The sequence below is a fragment of the Trachemys scripta genome, chromosome 5, assembly GCF_013100865.1.
Source record: "Trachemys scripta elegans isolate TJP31775 chromosome 5, CAS_Tse_1.0, whole genome shotgun sequence".
Lineage (NCBI taxonomy): Eukaryota > Metazoa > Chordata > Testudines > Emydidae > Trachemys > Trachemys scripta.
In genome coordinates, this window is record NC_048302.1 from 24,954,049 (window position 1) to 24,975,655 (window position 21,607).

At 39.2% G+C, this 21,607-nt stretch overlaps 1 protein-coding gene and 1 long non-coding RNA gene across 6 annotated transcripts in view; one reads left to right on the forward strand and one right to left on the reverse strand.

The window, feature by feature from the left end:
- WDFY3 (WD repeat and FYVE domain containing 3) overlaps positions 1–18,960 on the forward strand; it is a 300,207-nt gene extending 281,247 nt beyond the window's left edge. For 4 of the 5 annotated variants that reach the window (XM_034772580.1, XM_034772579.1, XM_034772581.1 and 1 more), the window contains 10 exons: positions 3,126–3,273; positions 4,641–4,795; positions 6,066–6,224; positions 8,210–8,389; positions 10,047–10,229; positions 10,906–11,002; positions 13,176–13,505; positions 14,183–14,294; positions 14,694–14,891; positions 15,546–18,960. In XM_034772580.1, the coding sequence (XP_034628471.1) occupies positions 3,126–3,273; positions 4,641–4,795; positions 6,066–6,224; positions 8,210–8,389; positions 10,047–10,229; positions 10,906–11,002; positions 13,176–13,505; positions 14,183–14,294; positions 14,694–14,891; positions 15,546–15,666 (1,683 nt within the window). In that variant the 3' untranslated portion in view covers positions 15,667–18,960. The remainder of the gene's footprint in view (positions 1–3,125; positions 3,274–4,640; positions 4,796–6,065; positions 6,225–8,209; positions 8,390–10,046; positions 10,230–10,905; positions 11,003–13,175; positions 13,506–14,182; positions 14,295–14,693; positions 14,892–15,545) is intronic. The other variant, XM_034772583.1, reaches the window with a different exon arrangement.
- LOC117878414 lies at positions 380–19,701 on the reverse strand. Its single transcript, XR_004645971.1, has 3 exons — positions 19,569–19,701; positions 14,653–14,926; positions 380–413 (listed from the first exon to the last, which is right to left on the reverse strand). It is a non-coding gene; the product is annotated as an uncharacterized LOC117878414 (long non-coding RNA).
- Positions 19,702–21,607: the final 1,906 nt, after the last annotated feature.

Genomic DNA, 21,607 nt, shown 5'->3' on the forward strand with positions numbered 1-21,607 from the left:
CAAGAACTTATGGGGGAGCTTAAAAAAACAACAAATCATCAGAGAGCCAGTGTGTTACTGCAAAAGGGTAGTGCAGTATAAATTCTTCCCTGGCTTTTTGCTATATGATAGAATACAGTTGCAACGTAGTGCACAGGAAGTTTAATTGTACAAGTTGTCTTGTAGCAAAATTAGGTAGGGATACATCACTTCCCTTTTTCTTTTTAACGTGGTTGCTTAGTTTTCTTTGGCATCTTCTCAGTCCTAGAAGCTGGGAATGGGCAACGGGATGGATCACTTGATGATTACCTGTTCTGTTCATTCCCTCTGGGGCACGTGGTATTGGCCACTGTCGAAGACAGGATACTGGGCTAGATGGACCTTTAGTCTGACCCAGGATGGCCGTTCTTATGTTCTTCTTCTTTGTACTGTAGCTGTTGAAAATAAATTATTAAATAATTGCTTTAAAAACATTGGTTCTGGCAGGGCTGGCATAAGTCACTAGCTAGAATTGAACTGGCAGAATTTAGAGGCAACCTTTAAAAACAAAAAGGATTGAAGCTTTGAAGGGTGGTGAAATTCTCTTTGAAAGGTCATTGTAAATTATTAAATACTTAAAAGCAAAGTTTATTGTATTTCCCTTGGATAAAGGAGTTTGGGTTTGCCAATAGGTACAATAAGTATCCCCTGAAAAGTTTCCTTTTGCTTTGTTACCATTAGGTGAGATATTATTGATATCCGCAGGTATTTCCCATGCTTGGACTGGGGAATATACAAGTACTTTTAATACCTTCCCAAAGGTGGCAGAAGAATAGTGTAGGTTGCATCAGTCTGTCATATTTCAAAATCATAAGTGCAGCAAACCCAATTGTCAGTATAGCAAAAATATATAGAAAACCAGTGAGGGGAAATTCCTCAATATTTAAAGTTTAGATAAGCATCGTAAAATGTGGATGCTAGTCTGGAACTTTGGATGTTCCCCACTAGACCAGGAGTGGGCAAATTTTTTGGCCTGAGGGCCATATCTGGGTATGGAAATTGCTCAATGAATGCTCATGGTTCTTGGCCAATGGGAGCTGCGGGGGTGGCGCTTGGAGCAGAGGCAGCGTGCGGAGCCCCTTGGCTCCCCCACGCATAGGAGCTAGAGGGGGGACATGCCACTGCTTCCGGGAGCCACGCGGAGTCATGGCATGTGCCGAGCAGGGCAAGCCCCTGACCCCACTCCCCCTCAGGAGCTCAAGGGCCGGATTAAAATGTCTGAAGGGCCGGATGCGGCCCCCGTGCCATAGTTTGCCCACCCCTTCACTAGACCCCGTGCCTATCCCTCACATAATTGCCCACTCCAGATGGGTCCTAATTGCCCTATTTTTTTCTTCTTGAAAAAATGCTTAATGAACTGCTAACCCAGTCTTTGTTCTTGAATCTTCCTCCAACATCTCTCCCTCACCTAGCTCTCACTGTTGGTTTTATATGTATTTTTACTGTACTGACAGTGGGGCTTTTTCCTCTTATGTTTACCATCATCATGCTAGTGCTATATGTGGGACCAAAGAAGTAAGATTTAATAAATTTAGTTTAAGTCTGGTAGAAGAGAGATTTTTAAGAAGAGTCTTAAAATTTTATTGGATTTGAGGCCCTGATGTTAATAAATATTTAATTATAGACATCTTAAATTTACAAGAAAGCACACACCAATGTGCTGCAGGGGCTGGCAGCCTCAAAAGCTCCCCAACTTTCTTGGTAAATTATCCTGGAAAGAATTACTGAACAGGTGGTGGCTGTGTAGTGACTGAAATGAAACAAAGCCAATATGAAAATAAATGGTAGTTTGCTCTCCCCTTTTCAATATAATTTTAAAAGAAATTATGGCCATAAGGGAGGTTACAAGACATTTCTAAATAAAATGTTTATTATGTGAAAGTACATACAATATGTAGCATATATATAGTACCCGAGAAATGGTACTATAGTACCATTGGAAATATAGTATCAGAGAAATGGAGTATTTATATTGACTTTATATTTTGGTGAACATGGAGCATTTATGTCTTCACCTCTGATGGGCCATTTCCAACCACAGTCCAATTGCTTAACGTTGCTCGAGAGATCAGTGTTGACACGGAAGGTGGTAAACTTTGGAAAATTACTGACTCATCATCACACGATTGGCTGAGAACAATCATGAGGCAGAATCTGATTCTTCTGTGTCATCTGTAATCAACTCCTCCCTGCCCACTCAGACTTTTTTCTACCCTTTGATTGTCTGTGTTATTCCAACAGCGTGGCCTGGTGTTTGTGGGATATATTTATGTAGTTTAACTTTGAAAAAGTACCAGTTTGTAGTTCAGATTATAATAAATGTAGTAATAGTCATAGATCTAAATTCATTTATCTAGCTTCCCTTCACAAAATTGCCCTCTGCTATTAGCTAGCAGTTTAGAGGTGGTCCTTAATCCAATGATAGGTTGTTCCTACCCATTGAAACATGCACTTGTAAACTGGATATACCTTGGCCGACAGGGTTCAAAAGCTCAATCTTTATAGTAAGATATAGCTGCCTTACATTCAAAGAACATACGTTCCAGAACACAGACTGCACTATAGAGGAAGCTGATTTTAATAACCTCAACAACAGAGAATTTTGCTCATTCATTCTGCATACTTTAAATGTAAAAATCCAACAACAGTAGTAAATGAAAGGATGGAGAATAACTTATTTTTGCCCTGGATTTTTCAGCAGAGACTTCTGAAAACTAGATGCATTCTTCAATATTTGTTACCTGTCTATTTATCATACTGATAGCAATATTATGATACTGCTGCATCAGCAGTTTGTTACAAAGCCAAAAGGAAGTTCTCTTTTTGTCTGAAATAAGAATGTAAAATCACTTTAAACAGCAACTTGGCTATTTTAATTGTTTTCTAAAAAGGAAAATCGCTCATTGCATTCTAGTTTGGGTTTGTATTTTTCTTGAATATTTAACAAAAACATTTATATAAGAGGAACTTTATGTACATTTGCTAATTTATAGATTTTTTTTTTACAGTAAATCTGATACTGTTGGTAAACTTTAAAAGTCTTCACTGATGAGAATCTATAATCTTGTCACTAACTCGTGTTTTATTTCCTAACCCACATATTGCAGCTATTTAAAAAACCACACCCACCAAAGCGAGTTAGAAGCCGAATCAATGGAGAGGCAGTTGGAATGTCTGTCCCCCCAGGTTTCACAAGTGACAAGATCTTTTTTCATCATTTAGACAACCTGAGGCCTTCCCTTGCACCTGTAAAAGGTAAAACTCACCACGGTACTTACTCCTGGTCTCTTGCTAGAGTGTTCATAGTTCTTGCTAAATAAATGTTCCTTTTTCTGATTTTTCTTACCACTTGGGTTTCATACTCCACTAGACCTCCAGATTTAACACTTCAATCCTCTAAGATTCGAGAGGCCCCAATTCCACTTGCCTTAGGCCTTTTCTATGCAAGAAAGCTGTACCAATTTTAACTAAATTTAACTGTTTCATGGACAATGCCTGAAGGGGAAAGAATGAGCCTTAAGCCACATCCTAAAAGTTAACACCTTGTGTTTAATTTCAACAAACTGTCTGAAACCGTCAAGGGAAGCAAATTCCAGAGCTGAGAACCTGCTACTGAGGTGCCCCGCCTACAACCTAAAATGTTTAAATCTAGCGAATGCCCCACGTAACCTCAGTTTTTGTGTGTTAACATGGGAGAAAAGTGCTTTCTCAAGACTTCCAAGGAACATTTTGGGTACTGGCAATAGCACACAGAAGCAATAGTGTCACGTCCAGCTCATGTCTGGCTTTAATTTTTTCAACCACAAGAAGATAGTAAAATTATCAAAATAGTTAATACCTCATTTTTAAATGTAATTGGGTTTATACTGACGTGTTCTAAAATATTCATTAATAAATTATATTTAGCACGTATATTACGTTTTCCAGCTGAAGATATTAAACACTTTACAAACATTAACTCGCTGTGAGTTAGGTAAGGGATATTATAGTGATCACTTCATTCACGATTGAAAAGCTCCACCTCTGGGGTAGAAAAGGAGCAGCTGTTTAACAGAGCACAGCAACGCCATACTGTCACCTAAGAGAGCAACTGAAGAATAGCCATCTCTATTTGGAAATGCTAGGCAGGCAGACTATAATAATCAAATTTGAAATGTGGCATATGAAATTATTTGGCTGGGATTTTAGAATCAATGTTTTTGCTGTACAAAAAAAATCATGACCACAAGTACTTTAATGACCACAAGTATTCAGGCTCTTACTTCTATGTTTTGTCTGAAAGACCACGTCCAGCAACCCAGTGTCCCTTACTGATTCAGAGGGAAGAGTGTCACCTATGGAAGTGCCAGTACCTAGGCATCCCTAGGAGATCTGTCCAAATACTGATAGTGTCTAGCTGTGTGAGTTGATAGGATTACAGCACAAGTGACATCATTACTGTTTAAACTGATATAATATAAGCAGTGTGCGATTTCAGTTTCTATGGTGCATCATGGTATTTGTACTGTGATCAGAGGGGGCTGTCACATAATTACAAACAGTATTATACAGTGAGGCTTATGTAAGGGTTGTGCTTTTGTGTGTTTGCAGTAACATAAAACACATTGTTGTTTGTTATTCAGAACTCAAGGAGCCTGTGGGACAGATAGTTTGCACAGATAAAGGAATTCTGGCAGTAGAGCAAAATAAGGTTCTCATTCCACCTACCTGGAATAAAACTTTTGCTTGGGGCTATGCGGACCTCAGCTGTAGACTGGGAACGTATGAGTCAGACAAGGTTTGTGATCTGAATTTTAAGTTTTCCTGATGTTCTAGTATGTGTTCTTTACTAAAATCTAACTCCGAAAATATATTGTACATACAAGGGAAAGAATTTTGTCTGTGCTGTATTTATGCTGAAGTCTTCACCTGAAGAATGATAGGAAAATCAAGTTTACCTATTGCTACTAAAAAGTTAATTTCCATAACACAATGAACAAGAACGAACTGCAGGGTTTCTACAGTAAATCTACAGTATCCCATGTGGCACCATCTTGTGGCAGAAATTGGCGCTGAAGGTGGTAGAATGAAAACCCAAACAAGAGAGAGACTTTCTCCTGAGTAAACTAGGGGCCAAAAATTGAAGATCAGACTCGCTTTTTATTGAATTCTTACTCAGGCAAATTCCCATTTACGGCAAGAAGAGAAATGTAACACACTCTTGAGAAAACTGCAACCTGCTAAGGTTAGGCAGGTGGTGAGATGCAACTGATGCTCCTGATTGGCTTAAGAATTGTACACATCCTATTTTTTTGTTTCACTTGTTTCTTTCATACTCCTGTTTTGTCTTGTCTTCTAGATTGTTAGCTCACTGGGGCAGCGATGGTTATTTCTTGTACATTAATGAATACCTAGAATAATAGGCTCGATCTGGTAGCCTTGCCTGTTGTATGATATAGATGCAGGATTTGGCCCTGGCAAGGAACCTGATCCCTAAAATCCAGGTCAGGATCCAGATTTCTTAACGTTCAGGCGCATCTGATTGGCTCTTGTTCAGGCCTATTTCGGCCAAAAACAACCCTTTTGTGTGCTACTGGAGAAGTGGTCAGTATTGCCTGATAATGACTACTAGTCTGGGAATTGCAGCAGGATGGGAGGGGAGTTGAGAGAAGGAAAACAACTGTTTTAACTGCAAGCACCAGTGCTCATCGGGAACAAATATGTAACGTTCTCACTATATGCTTTGGCATTGTTTCCAATTTAATTGCATGATAAACATTTAGTATAGATTAATCTTAAATCCTAAACAGTTGTAAATTGTGTTTTGTTTGTTTCTTGGCATTCAAACTATGTAAATAATTTTCTTTTAACTGAAGTTACTTTCATATATTTCTTCTGACCCAACTTTTGAGTTCAGTTATTGGTGGAAAAAGATCAGTTAAATGACAGTGTGCTGAAATTTCCTTGAAAAGACTAATGCTAACAACAAAAAACTTGCAAGACTAGATTTATGCCTCCTTCACTTTCTGTATGCCTTCTTCACTTTGTCTTTATTTTTTATTTTGTAGGCAGTGATTGTTTATGAATGTTTGTCAGAATGGGGACAGATTCTGTGTGCAATCTGTCCAAACCCCAAACTGGTCATCACTGGAGGAATAAGCACGGTGGTTTGTGTGTGGGAGATGGGCACCTCCAAAGAAAAAGCTAAAACACTCACTTTGAAACAGGTAAAAAATAAATAAATAAAATCACGTTCCAAGGTCGGAGGAAGAAGGGAGGGGACTCAGTGGCTCCACATTGCAGTAGGACTTCCAACTGAACAGATTACCATTCTAGAGTCACTGATTAAAACCACTCTGGAGCTGAAACAGTAGCTTGCTTTAAAAAGAACCCCAAGCAAAAAGTGTTTTTTGGGGAGGTGAAAATATGAAGGTATTTTGTCACTGGAAAGTGTTCCTGTGGGTGGGGAGAGAACACTTTTCTGAAATACTGCATGGTGTGTAAGCACTAATTTTTTTAACCTATTTGCACAAATAGCATCCAGCAACTTGCAAAATTCACAGATAGACTCTCCAATACCATTTGAATTATCAGACCCCTTTTACTGAAATCTTTTACTCCTTCTCTTCAAAATTTGACATTTTCTACTTAACTGAAAATAATGGTTTTAGGGCAAAAACCTGGTAGTGCTGTGTTGGGGGAACAGGGTGTATTTGCTTAGAAAAGTTTTATGATGTTTCTTGCTTTGTTGCCTCAGTACATTGCTTTTTGGATAACATACTTAGACTAAGCCAACTATCTCTAAATTAGCATAAAATCTCCTGCACCACTGAATCAACTCCCAAGTGTTGTACAAATGGTATTTCATAGTTCTAGGTAACTCATCTTTATAACCATGAGTGTTTCATGAGGTACAATTTAACTAACTTGTGAGAACAAATACACAAGTTAATTAAAATAACTTTCATTTGATACTAGAGTAGGGTGTGTAACACTCATTATCCAAAGCCATGGCCTGAGTGGCCATTTTACTACATTGGTGAGGACTGTGGTACACCAACTCCTAGCAGTGCACAGCTGGGATCCCTACAGGAAAAGATAATATTTCCTCTAGTCTCTGCTGCTTCAGGCTGGGCAATCTAGAGCACTAGAAAAGCTAACTTTTAAGTTAACTAAAAACCTGAATCAGAGCTGTTCTGGGGTTCTTGTTTGGATAACAGTAAGATGTAAAGGCAGGAGTGTTTTCAGAGGAGAAAATTACTCTTCTGATCTTCCCCTGCTTCCATTTTGCCAGCTGCTTTTTCAGTCAGTTTATGGCCCAAAGTTCCTTTTTAACTAATTTTCTATTATAATAATTAAATAGGGAGCTATCTAATATTCACAGTTGAGCTATATTATAGCAAATTTTAAATGGCCACTGGAACATACACTGATACTGAAAATAGACAGCTGAGATCCTGGTATGGGCTTGGAGGAAGCAGAAGGGGTCAAACTTTTTTAAAATAATAAAACGAGGGGAGAGAAATGTGTTTATAACTTTTCCCTGGAGTTTTCTTTTGTGTGTCTTTTAGGAACTGTGTTTCATTGTGGAAGGCTATTTCACAAAACCTCTATAAATTGAATAGGGTGTGCGTTTGTTTTTTTTAAATGAATGAGCTCATACTGTGTATATGTCATATATGTATGTGCAATCAACTGCGCCCTGTTGAGTATTACTAGATTATTGGTGCAGTTCTCAGGTGAACCACACCCTCACGGTGTGTGCTAGTAGCCTAATAATGTGTCTTGTTATGAGTCTGTACTAAAGGCAATTATGCAAGAAACTGAATAAAATGGTCAGAATGTTATGGTTGACAATTTGCAGTATACTGTAAAACCCTTCTTTTTTAAATACTCCTATTATCTAAAATCCATTTATATCTTAAACATGTATCATTTGCTTTTTTAAAGTCCCAGTTTATCTAAATAAATTCTCCATTCCATGTGCATGAATTGATGTACTGTAGTGAATTCCTGTGCTTAAAATATATACTCTGTGCTGCGCCTCATAGATTCCAAAGCCAGAAGGGACCATGGTGATCATCTAGTCTGACCTCCTGTTTAACACAGGCCATAGAAATTCCCCAAAATAATCCCTAGAGCAGATCTTTTAGAAAAACATCCAATCTTGATTTTTAAATTGTCAGTGATTTTTGTTTGGTTTTGTTCTTAGGCATTGCTTGGTCATACTGATACTGTCACATGCTCAACAGCATCACTAGCTTATCACATAATTGTGAGTGGATCACGTGACCGTACCTGCATCATATGGGATTTGAACAAATTATCATTTCTAACACAGCTCCGAGGTCACAGGGCTCCAGTATCAGCACTTTGTATAAATGAATTAACGGTAAGAACCAATACACTGCATGATGTATGTTCAGAAACTTAAACATTCATATTATAACTAAGACTTTCCTAAACTGTTTTTCTGACAAGATAACAAAAGGCTTTTTCATGCAGGTCAATCCAATTTCTTTTTTAATTGATTTTATTTGAATGTGTGCACACGAGTTCCAAAGCATGTACATATCTACAGCATTGTTAATGTAAGTCCTTTTTATACTGTTACATATTTTAAGCAGAACCATATATTTTTCAAACAAAAGGAAAGCATAAAACTCTTCAGCGGCTTTGGGGATATTTGTACAACTTACTCCCAAAAGCCATGTAACTGGCTGCTTCCAAACCACCTAATGAAATTTGGACCCTAGTGAAAATGTGAAATGCTTGTTGAGCAGTGTAGTCCAAAAGAGGAATACTCGTGCAGTGAAGGGAGTCTATTCAATCATAAAGAAAGGGCAACATATCATAAAATCTAGGGTTACCATACGTCTGGATTTTCCCAGACATGTCTGGCTTTTTGGGCCTCAAATCCCCGTCCGGGGGGAAATCCCAAAAAGCCGGACGTGTCCGGGAAAATAGGGAGGGCGGGCCCAGCGGTGCTCGGCCGGGGGCGCAAGCACTTGGCCAGGGGCCGGCGCCCCAGGACCCGAGCCGAGCTGGGTGGGAGACGCCGGGGCCAGAGCCTCTTGGCCTGGGCTGGCTGGCCACCGGAAGGAGCCAGTGGGCCGGACTGCGCCGCACCGCACCCCAGCCCAGCTTACCTGCTGCCTCCCTGTTTCAGGCTTCCCGCGAACATTTGATTCGCGGGAAGCAGGGGAGGAGGAGGAGCAGGGGGCAGAGCATTCAGGGGAAGGGGCAGAGTTGGGGTGGGGCTGGGGCGGGGCTGGGGCCCCATGGAGTGTCCTCCTTTTTAAAAATTAAAATATGGTAACCCTAATAAAATCCTATAGTATTGAAATAGCAACTACTATGACCTATCCCTCTGCATGATGGAGTAGTGAAGATTGCTCTGTTATAAGCATCAACCCTGAGATACTAAGGGCCTGTCTTCACTGCAGTGTTAGCTTGGGGTATAAATCGAGTGTTGCTCCTAACCTGACTCCTGTCCTCACACACACATCTTTAGTTGGAGTTTAGTGCTAGGGTAACGCAAGGTAACTTAGAGTGAAAACAAGCCTGAACTCCTTTTTCAAGATAACAAGTGAGGGTTAATGTAGTATAAAGCTGCAAGCCAGAAAAGGAAGCCCCATAGGTTGGGACATGTAAACCTAGACTGGACGAGCTACTGAACCTGTACTGTTGTGAATAGTCCTGCCATGGAAGATGTTGGGATCGAGATCAAATCAACTTACTACATTACCTACATATCATAGGTCTCCGTGAGGTTTGTATTTCTCTGACATAGGTTTTCAAAAATGGATGCCTAAAGTTAGGCTCCCGAAGCCTGTATTTAAGTACCTAAATCAGAGGCCTGCTAGGTGCTCAACACTTCAGAAAATCAGGATACCTCTTCAAATGTCTAAATATGGATTAGGAGTCTAACTTTAAGCACCCATTAAAAAAAAATCTTATCCTATGTTTCTGCTCAAATGAAGTATCTTTGTAAATGCCCAAGATCCTGATTGAAATTTAAAGGATTTGGGTTTTATTCCCTTTGTTAGGGTGATATTGTGTCATGTGCTGGCACTTACATCCACGTGTGGAGTATTAATGGAAACCCTGTTGTGAGCGTGAACACTTTCACTGGGCGGAGCCAGCAAATCCTATGCTGCTGCGTGTCTGAGATGAACGAGTGGGATACACAAAACGTCATAGTGACAGGACATTCAGACGGAGTGGTCCGAGTAAGTAGCAGGAGTCTCTGCTTAGGTACTCGCACTAGGGGTCGTCCAGGGATTTAAAATAACATCGAAGTTGCAGAGAAAGTATAGATGTAAACTGCAGAGAGACACAGCCCTTTCTGGACTGACAGTCTGTAGCACGCTGGTTTTTTTTCCTTTTGCTTTTTGATGCGTGTGTGGTGACATGATAATTGACAGCTATCAGTGTCTGTGTTTTTAAATTTTAACCCCTTTCCAATCTGTTTTGGTTACTGCTGAACTACTTTTTTGCCTGAAGACTAAGGAGCTCATTCCCTAATTTTTTTTTTTTTTGCAAGACTTCAGTGGGCCAGTTTTTCTTGCAGAAGGAGAGAGCTAGTAGACAGCTCTGTATCTCCACTTGCAACTCTCCTGTTCTGAAGCAATCCCTAAGCAGAGACTTGCTCATGTCAAATTGCCATAGGTGGTGATGCTGCAGAATTCATTCATTTGTGATCCAGGTTTGATTTCCAAAGGTGGGAACCCACTGTGGTACCTACCCCCTAAGAAGTGGATTTATAGTGTAAATGGTGATGGGCAATGTGGATATTCTGCTCTTATACTGTGACTTAGTTCATAAAGTATTTTATAGGCAACCTATAAAGATATAAGTGTTTTATCTTATGCGTCTCTTCCTCTGTTTCCCCCTCCCACACCAAAGTTCTGGCGGATGGAATTTTTGCAAGTACCTGAAACACCAGCTCCGGAGCCTGTGGAGATCCTGGAAATACAAGAGGATTGTCCAGAAGCACAAATAGGTGTTTTGCTTTTGTTTTGTTTCATTGTCTCAGTACTTTGGTAAAATACTATAGCTGTAAAACGCAGGAATGGTGATACACATTTTAGACCATGATACAGCACACATTTTGTGTCTACTAATAGAGAGAAGACTTGATTCTCCTTTCACACCTGTGTAATTCCATTGACTTCAATGGTTACTCCTGTTTTATACATGGGATAATACAGGGGTGGCCAACCTGAGCCTGAGAAGGAGCCATAATTTACCAATGTACATTGCCAAAGAGCCACAGTAATAGGTCAGCAGCCCCCCCATCAGCAGCCACCCTATCCCTCCCTGCACCGCCCGATCAGCTGTTTTGTGGCATGCAGGAGGCTCTGGGGGGGAAGGGGAGGGGGAGGAGCAAGGGCACAGCAGCCTCCGGGGAGGGGGCAGGAAGGGGTGGAGTGGGGGCAGAGCCAGGGGTTGAGCAGTGAGCACCCCCCGGCACATTGGAAAGTTGGCGCCTGTAGCTCCAGCCCCAGAGTCGGTGCTTATACAAGGAGCCGCATGTTAACCTCTGGAGAGCCACATGTGGCCATCCTGGGTTAATATAAAAAATCCAGCTCATATTATCTGATCCCTTTATGCAGTTTGCACTGTTAATGGTGGATGTATTAAAAAAAAAAAAAAAAAAAAAAAAAACAGTAACAAACAGTTAATCATTTCCTTCCCTATAAACAGGAACATAAGATACCTGAGCCAAAACCTATTCATAGAGCATACTTTTTTTAAAAAAAAAAAGCAGAGTTACACTACTGGGAGCAGATACTATTCTTGTCTTCACAAATAATTCAGTGCTCACTAACTATGGCCATTTTCTTGATGGCTATCTTTTCATCTTCATATTCAAAATAAATGTTCGATTAAGATGTCTTGTGAGATCAAATGTAAGTACCCCCTGTGTAAAAGTAACTAAAATCTCTTAACTGTAGGTACTCTAAGGGACATTTGAATAAATCTGAATTTAAAGTCATTGTCAGGGTTGTTTATTAAACTGAACTTTTCACCTGCCAGGACTTTATCATATCCCCATGCATTTTCCATTAACCCCTCACCCTAATTATACAGCAGTGCCTAGCAGTCACTGTGATTATTAAAAAATGCTACAAACATAACCCATTGAAATAAGAGTAGGCAGCTGGGATCTTAGACATGGGGTTTTTTTAATACTGATTTTAAAACTTTAGAATGACTATTAAAGGTGAACTAATCTCGGTAGTTCTGTATCACACCAGCTGTAAACTACTGAAATTATCGCTCCTGTTTCTTTTTCCGTCAAGCATTGTGGTATGTACATGTAAAATAATGAATTTTTTAAATACAGGATTTAGAACTGTAAAATTCAGGGTTGGGGTGGTGCATGTAAGTGGTTGCTGCTTCTATGCTACAATGATAGGATGGGAAAATGAATTCCTGTCACACAAGAGTCATGGAGGAGGAGGATACTGAAAGAGCAATGTCTTCCCTGACACAGCTTGCAAGCCTGCAGCCTCAGTTTGGCTGAATCAGAGTTGGACGAGTGTAACTAAGTTTTAGATCTTGGGGTAGAAATCCAGTGAAAGAGATGAGTGGAATTTTCAAAATCACTTAAGTGATTTAGGAGCACAAATACCCTTGGAAGTCAATTAAGCATTTTTGAAAATCCGATCCAGTATCTCTCGAGAAGTGGTATTTCCAGGCAATTAGCAGAGTGTAGGTAATCTTGTAGTTTTATGGGGTGAATATTCAGTGGGACACAGATTAGCTGTGTGATAGCCACTGATATAGACTCTAAGGGCAGAAGGGACCATTATGATCATCTAGTCTGACCTCCCACATGATGTGGGCCACAAAAGCTGACCCACCCACTCCTGGAAGAATTCTTTCCCTTGACTCAGCTGTTGAAGTCCCCAAATCATGATTTAAAGACTTCAAATCACTGAGAATCCTCCAGCAAGCAACCCCTGCCCCATGCTGCGGATATATATGGGTCACACATAGCTAGAACCTTGCACTGCTTTGATGATATACCTGTCTGTGATTACAGGAATGACTCCAGTTACACCCACTAGGTTCTTCTGTAGATGTTGCAGCAATGCAACTTTATAAAAGAATGAGAGAGAAATACTGTTGTGCTAACTTTTTCTATTCTCTTGTGCCATATAAAATAGGGCAGGAAGCCCAGGATGAGGACAGCAGTGACTCTGAAGCAGATGATCAGTGTATCAGTCAGGACACTAAACCACAGGAGAGCCAGAGTCAACCAAACAGCACCAGCCACAGGCCTGTACCATCATCATCCAGGGCGACAGCGGCATGGTCAGCAGACAGTGGCTCCGATGACTCAAGACGTTGGTCAGACCAGCTCAGCTTGGATGAGAAAGATGGCTTTATCTTTGTGAACTATTCTGAGGGGCAAACTAAAGTACATCCCCATGCTCAGGTTAACCACCCAAACCCAAACCATGCAGAAGTACGGCACTACAGCAAACTTAAACCAGGTACATGAAATGAGAATCACATTCTCCCTTATTTAACTCTGTGTTGTAAACAATGTGTCTTAAGGCTGTATGCTTCTGTTCCTGCTGCATTAGGCACTCTGAGTTAAAGCATAAAAGTTTTGCAGACAGAAGCCCTGAATTTTCTTCTCTGGTTAGTTAGTCATAACTCAAAAATTGACAGTAAAGGGGGTGTCACTTGTAGTACATTAAGGAGCATGTTATTTCAGCTCTTCATGCAAAGCAGTGTTTCCCAAATTTTTGAAGACTTGAGTCCATCTTACAGAAAAAGTGAAATCAGTCATGGCTCTGCAGCCCTGCCCTGTGGTGCTAAAAGCCTACCTGGGTATTTTAATTCATACCTCCTTTGTGTCAGTGTCCTTTCTTTGGCTAGACCTTTGCATCTCCTCCTCTCCCTTTGGGAAACACTGGTGTAGAGCTTCATAATAGGATAAGTCCTCTCCTTTCTTATGTGCAGTGAAACAGATTAAAATGTTGACAAAGTATCATCAGTCAGGAATGGACCTGTATTGGAGACATGCTGCCCGGAGGGCCACTCCAGGAAGATTGTTCCTTCTCCCTTCCCACATACTCTCATGGGGATAGAATACAATCTGGTGTGTGATGACAAAGCAATAGCGAGAGGACTTTAGCTGTTCTTTTTTCCTGCCCACTTCTAGGGTACAGATGGGAGCGTCAGTTAGTATTTAGAAGCAAACTAACGATGCACACAGCATTTGATCGCAAAGACAATGCACATCCAGCAGAGATCACAGCACTAGGCATCTCAAAGTGAGTAACCCAAACACTGTTGCTTAAGATGGTTTTTCAAAATGGATGAGTTTGGGTGGGTGGATTGGGGGAGGGAGGGAGGCTACAATCTGTTACTCTTTAAGATACAGTGAAACCTGACAGAAGAGCACCATTTAGAACTGGTTTATTCCAGTACTGGAATAAAAAGCACATTGCTGAAAACCGGATTCATTATAACTAATACAGCTTGTAGTTATACTCTCTCATAATTGTATTCCCCAGTAAGACCAGGCTAATTTGTGTTTGCCATCTCTGTTGGTCTCAGTTTAATATTTGGTATGAACAAGTCATTGACATGTACAGCACACAGGTGATGAGACTGTAACGGTGAACAAACCTGGTATGTTGTGGCTGGAATGTCCATTCCTGTTCTTGCAGGGATCATAGCAGGATTCTAGTAGGCGATGGTCGAGGAAGAGTGTTCAGCTGGTCTGTGAGTGACCAACCTGGCCGGTCTGCAGCTGACCACTGGGTGAAAGATGAGGGAGGAGACAGCTGTTCGGGCTGTTCAGTTCGATTTTCTCTCACGGAAAGACGTCACCATTGCAGAAACTGCGGACAACTCTTCTGTCAGAAGTAAGCAGTCATTCGTTTTCCTTGTACAAAGCACCCTAGCAGGAGAGTGTTAAAAAGTGAAAAATGTAGGTTTCTTAATTTAAAAAAAAAAAAAAAAAAATTATGGAAACACTACCAGTGTCACAATTTTAATGGAAATAGTTAGAAAAAAACAGGGCTCATCCGTCTTTTTAAAATTATTAATGCAGCAGCAGCTTGACTAAAAATTGAACTACCAACTTTAAATCCCACTTGTTTTATGGAAAAGCAAACAAGCTGTATTTTCTTCGACTAGAATTACTATATTAACTCCATCTATGGAGCACTGAAGCCATGCATTGGAATATGATTAACAATACATTTCTAAAACAGTCACAAATTGATGCAACTCTTGGAAATGGACACAGCTTATATCTATACAAAGACTGTTTGGACTAGTCCTTATTAAAACTATTCTTGTAGTGGTTTTGTACAGTCACTGCACAAGCAAAGGTCCAGGTGTTCTATTCCCAATGCAATTGTGCTATATTTTTTTAAGGTAGTTTCCTCTCCTCCTCCTGCACCCCAGCTTGTCTTTGGTCCCTGCTCTGACTAACTGTAAGCTATTTTAGGACTATAAATAAGAGGGTGTGGTTAGGGGAAGAACACTATTACAATTTTATTTTCCTCTTTCAGGTGCAGTCGATTTCAATCTGAAATCAAACGTTTGAAAATCTCATCACCAGTGAGAGTCTGTCAGACCTGTTACTACAACCTACAACATGAGAGGGGTTTTGAGGAGGGGCCTAGAAATTAATGAGGCTTTGACACAAACTAAAGACCAAGCTCTGCAGGATCCCAATTCAGCCCCACAGTAACTCACTGAATTAATTACAGAATCGTGAAGTGAATTTCGAAGGGATTAGAATATTGTCCGTTTACACTTATCTTTGTACTGTGTTAAGTACTGAAAGAAAAAGGGATCATTGATTTCATTTATGTTGATTGAAATTATACAGCTAACAAATAAATATTCAAATGGGCAGCAAGCACCAGAAAGACAGGATTGGTAGTCACAAATACAGTAAAACTTTCAGTACCCAAATCTCCCTATTAACCTGGCTATCAAGAGAAAAATCCTCATTTACTAACCATCTGTTCTTGTGGAGGTAGACATCCTTATTTGGGGGTTGGGAGAGGCTTTTTAGAAGATAGTTGTAAATCTGCCTTCTTCACAAGCAACTGTGTATAATGTAAATAGGTATAATGGCCTTTTTATCTAAATATGAACTTAACTGCCTGTTACATGGGACTTGAGCCTAACCACTATACTTTGTGTGGCATCTTTATTCATCTATCAACTGAAATATGAATGTTTAAAAAAAACTCAAATGGCATTATTTGTATTTTTGTTTAAAATTCAGTCTGTGCATGTTTGTTCTTTCAGTTGCCCACACTATCCTAATTTAAACAAGGCTATTCTTGGAAATGACATGGATTTTTTTTTTAAAGGAAAACTTTTTGGGGGAATAGGACTTGCAATATTTTATTCTAATTGTAAAATAACTAGGAACTAAGTTATACACTCTGTAGTTGCATTTTATACCTATTTACCACCTCATTGTTCATATTTAATAAGGTCTCTTTTATACATACATTGCAGCTGCTGTTTTGTTCAGTACTTATTATAGTTAAGCAGCTGAATCATGCAATGCAAGAACCAGCTTTTACCTTCTTAAATAGAAATTGGCTTGCATGTAACTCAAAATTAACTTCTCTTGCATAAAATTTAGTCTCTCTTTCTTTGGCACCTTTGTTCTACTGAACATAATCCTTGCTCAATAACTGGATAATGTTAATATCAGAACTGCTTTTAAGTCTTCACCATTCAGTGACAAGACAGTGATTGATAGTTTTCCATTAAGTTTTAATATGAATTTAATTACAGTATTTTTAATCAGTAATTTATTTTGCACCCCATGTGGGACAGACACTGGCATCCACAGTGAGTAGAACAGTTGCAGAAGACAGGCCCACAGTCATACTTTGGGTTGTTGTTGTTTTGTGTTTTTTTTTAAACGTATGTGTATATTTTGTAAATGGGTGATAAAACTTAGGTATATTCACAAACAGAGAATACTTTTAAATGGTGAGAATATGACCCAAGTCAACAAGAAACGGGCCAAACTTGCATCAGTGGATATGCCATGAGCGATGTAATTGGAACAATGGAATTATCTTAATTTATGTGGGAGTGACAGCATAATCTAGCCTAGAATATATATAGCTAAATCAAACACAAACCTTAAATTGCACCATTGAAAATATTAGAACCTCTGTGATGGTATGAGATTTCCCAAAAGATAGTCATATGTTAACTGAAGCACCTGGCTTTTGTTGATTTGTGTTGTTTTACTATTTACCCTGGAACACATTTATGCACTGAAAGTTAAATAGGTATTTTGATACAGTCCATCACATACTTAAACATGTAACAATTAGATTTGGTATGTATACTAGGTCCCCAAGAGAACAAAAAGGTTTTTTTTTAGAGCTCTTCCACACTATTGAGTGAGTAAATGCAGGTTTAGTTAGATGAGTTGAGCCAGTAGCTACCTTGCATGGCCAGCTTGACAAATTTATCTTTAAGGAAAAAAAAAATGCTTTTGGTACAGAGAGCCTACATTTCTGTATTAATAGTTCTATGATGCTATAATCCAGATTATGGGTTAATAACCTGTACATTGTCTGCTTTAAAACCCTTAAATGCACCTGAGTCTACTGAAATCTTTTCCTCTTGTTTCCAACTTGTTTTTGTATGGGCTGAGACCTCACTATCTTAGTTCCAAATTAATTTTTACAGCTAACACAATAAACCCTTGGAAACACAGAGCTTCTCTCATAGAAGGGGTGATTGAAGTAAACTAAATATTAAATGCCACTAAAATAAAAGCTGCCTATAGAACTCGTGCTGGGTTAAGACTGCAGGACTTTGACTGAAACCATTAACTGTGTTCAACACTAGTACAAAGCATCTCTAGTTGTTCTACTTTTTACAGTTGGCACTGCACTAAAAAGCTACCCTCCTCCCCCACCCCACCCTGCATCCTGTAGTATTAATCTTAATTTACGTTTAGAAAACCAATAAAACCCACGCTGCAGGCTTAATCCCTGTCCTGCACTGTATAGCAAACTCTTCCAAAACAACTTCTTGCATTTTAGGCGGTGCAGTACAAACACCATCTCATCGTATTTCCTCTGGCAGCTGGTGCTGTGGGTAACTGTTTTGTTCAATTGGGGATAGTCTTTTCTTTTTAGCTTCTAATGCACATACCTACTTTGTTTTCCCTATAAAAGTTTGTTGGAGCAAAAACACGTAAGTACACTAACATTAGCAGTCTATATTCTCTGCGAGTACCTCACCTGTCTTCTCGGGCCTTGTTCTTTGTAATATACTTATTAATTCATGTACTCTAACACTTGTATGTAGTGTGCAACTGTAATGTCATGCTTATGAAGATGAGTTTGGCTGCCTCCAGCCCACATTCAATAGCAAAACACTTTAGATAAGTTATTTTGCACTTTCTTATGTATAAAATTGGTAGAAAATTATTTTTGCTTTGTATCATTTAAAGACTCCTTTTGTTTCAGTAAATGAACTGTGTACAAAATATTTATGCAGTTAAAACTGTTTTTAGAAAGTATTTTTAATTTCAGCAAGTTTGGTTACTTGTTGCATGACTATTAACACAGCTGACTTTTTGTGTCAGTGCAATGTATATTTTTTGTCCTGTTATTAACTTGTAAGCCCTAGTAAATGGCAACTTATTTGTACAGCAACAGGAGTAAATTGAAGATAACTGGCTAAGACTGGAGTGTGGAATTTTGTACTATATTGCAGAATCCAATATCTGGGTTTTTTTGGTGGTTATGTAAAAGGCCTGAAGAATTACTATCTAGTGTGCAATCTGTGATATCTGAATGTTCATTGTATATTTGTTTCCAATGCAAAAAGGTAGAGTAACACAATTACAATACATGATTAAATGCAATAGTTCAGGTACTTAAGTATTTTTCATTTCAAATAAATACCTGCTATTTACCACCAAAAGGCTGTTTTGCATTTATCTTGAAAGAATTTGAATAAGGAAGCAATGGTTGCAGTTGAACTGACCACATATTAGGAGTACCAATCCTATTTGAATTTTTTTCCAAATGTGAGTACGGTAATTCATAAATGTTGTAAAACAAAATACAAGGGTTTTCTATTCTAAGTGTCATCATAAGCCTTGAAACCTAGAGGATTGGCCATGATGGGAACAATAGTATCTTACCCTAACGTAGGAAAAACTGAGAAGGGAATGACTATGCTTGGTTGCTTAAGGAATATCAAATTAGAATTTAACCTCCCTTCCCCAAGCAACATTCAACCATAGCTTGTGAGAGATTGCTGAAATTCTAAGACAACTTTGGAAATTTCCCTCCTCCCCCCAACAATTATATCAGTAACAGTTTGCTGGAGAGTGTAAACAATATCAAGATTGCTGAAACATGGGCTCAAACAAGGTTTTTTTTTCCTTAATTAGTCACATGCTATCCCTTAAAACTTGCTTGCAGGATTAAGTGTGCCAAATAGCTGGCTGACTCCAACACATGCACTGATGCCAGAACTGTACAGTGAATGATTGATCTTGAGGAGAGGAATAGAAAATTTCTTACTGGTAATGGTATCTCCCCCAGTTCTGCACTTCTCGCTGTTCTCCTTGAGCTGCAGCTTTGGAACTGTATCAGTGTTTTGGCCTTATCCCTTCTGCTCCTGCTTGCCACCAGACAAGTTATTCCAAAGCTGTAAAACTTGATCTAATGTACAGAATTATCTCTATTTGTTGTTCATGATATGCAAGACAGATGGTAACAATCCCACTTCATTATCTGATCTTTGACTCATGAGCTACCTAGGATGGGTAGAACTGTGGGAGATGCTGCTAGCAGAAAGGAAGTTACCAGTAGAAATGTTCCGTTCTGCAGCCCAGCATCTCCCACAATTCTGGACCTCTGGAAAGCAGCAGCCACTGAACAGATGTAGGGAGATTTATGAAGAAAAAAATGTTTGTAGGAAGTTAAAGTATCCCCACTCTATCTGCTTGCTCATTTCTGGGCCAGTGTTTTATGACTATGATGGCAGCTTTGCAAATTTCCATCCATGAGGTTGTTACAAAATCCAGATACACACTTCCTTCTCCACTAAGTGCCATCAGTAGATAACAGACTGGCCTTCAGCCAGAGGAGTTTCTTTTGCCCTTTGTGAATGGTGTAAGTAACATGCAGTCAATTAGTGACATCAGCAACTTTTAATAGCTTTGCCAGGGATTCTGTTTTTACATTACACTTGTCCAAAATTGGACGTACTCCCACATACTTCCAAATAGTCATTCACTTACATGAAAATCTTCTGGTCTGGCCAGGTTGAATTTATTTGATCACTACCTCCTTCTGTCACTCAAATTCCACAGCCGAGTCATCTTTCCAGTGTCAAGGGGCCAAGACAATGTAAACTTGACTGTATTCCCAGACGTGACAAAGAGCTCTGTGTAAGCTTATTTCTCTCACCAACAGAAGTTGGTCCAATAAAATGTATAGAAAAAGTTAGGTGAGGTAATAGTCAGTTGCCCTTTTTAAGTGGGTCAGAAAACTGCAGTTAAAGAAAATTTGATTAATATCCATCCTTGAGCACTCATGGTTTTATAATCTAAAATTCTTTTACCTTGAACTGACTACCTTTTAAGTTGGTGCGCCTTTAAAACATTCCTTTTATCTTGTCTTAACTTGAGATTGCTCCCCTTCTATGAAGGTTTTTAGAATCCAGTCGAAATCAGTCAAGCTTCACCAGCTATTGGAACATTTTTTTAATTGATGTTTGTGGTGTGTTAACATCTATAAAAATGAAAAAACAATGCACTGGTTTGCTAGCTATACACAACACAGCATCCATGGGTCTCATCTGAAATTGCAACGAAGTTAACACTCAGAAAGGAGGACGCATTTGATATAGAAGGGAGATTAAATTGAGATGCTTGAGACTATTTAATATCAATTTTACATGGGGGTGAGATTATTTTCAGAACCCATCTCCTCTATCTTTTGCGAAAACTAAATCTTAGTAAAAGCTGGACAAAAGATTTGTCCATCACAAGGTTTTGTTTAATCCTAATTCAATCAACTGGTAAATATCACCCTATTTCACCTAAGAAACGCACACAAAATATGCTATTGACAGCAGGACAACTTGTTACTCAACTAGTATTTTTGAAAGTAACTCCTCTTGTCAATCACTAAGAATGCACACAACTTCCCTCTGTTCAGTAGTGAGTCAAACAGTTGGCTCAAGAGCATTTAGAGATAACACTATTTAGGGAAACACATTCCTTGTTACTCAACCAAGAGAAGTTAGTTACATACCCAATTTCATAAACTACAGCGAGTGACTGACCAAACACAATTTTGAATCACTTCAGCTTGCTACATTGCTACAGAAATCCACTTAGAATGTATTTTTAAAAGAAAAAAAGTAAACAGTGTCTGTAATAATTTACAGCCTAAATCATCACTCCTCCATACACTGAAAAATGACTCTGTGGTAGTTCCTTCTGTCTTCTCCCATTCCACCAGAAGACAATAAGGACAACTGGCATCCTGGATTCCCTCTTTTTTGAAAGCAAGGAGGCAAAGAATTTGAGAATACTCTCCCTATATAAGGC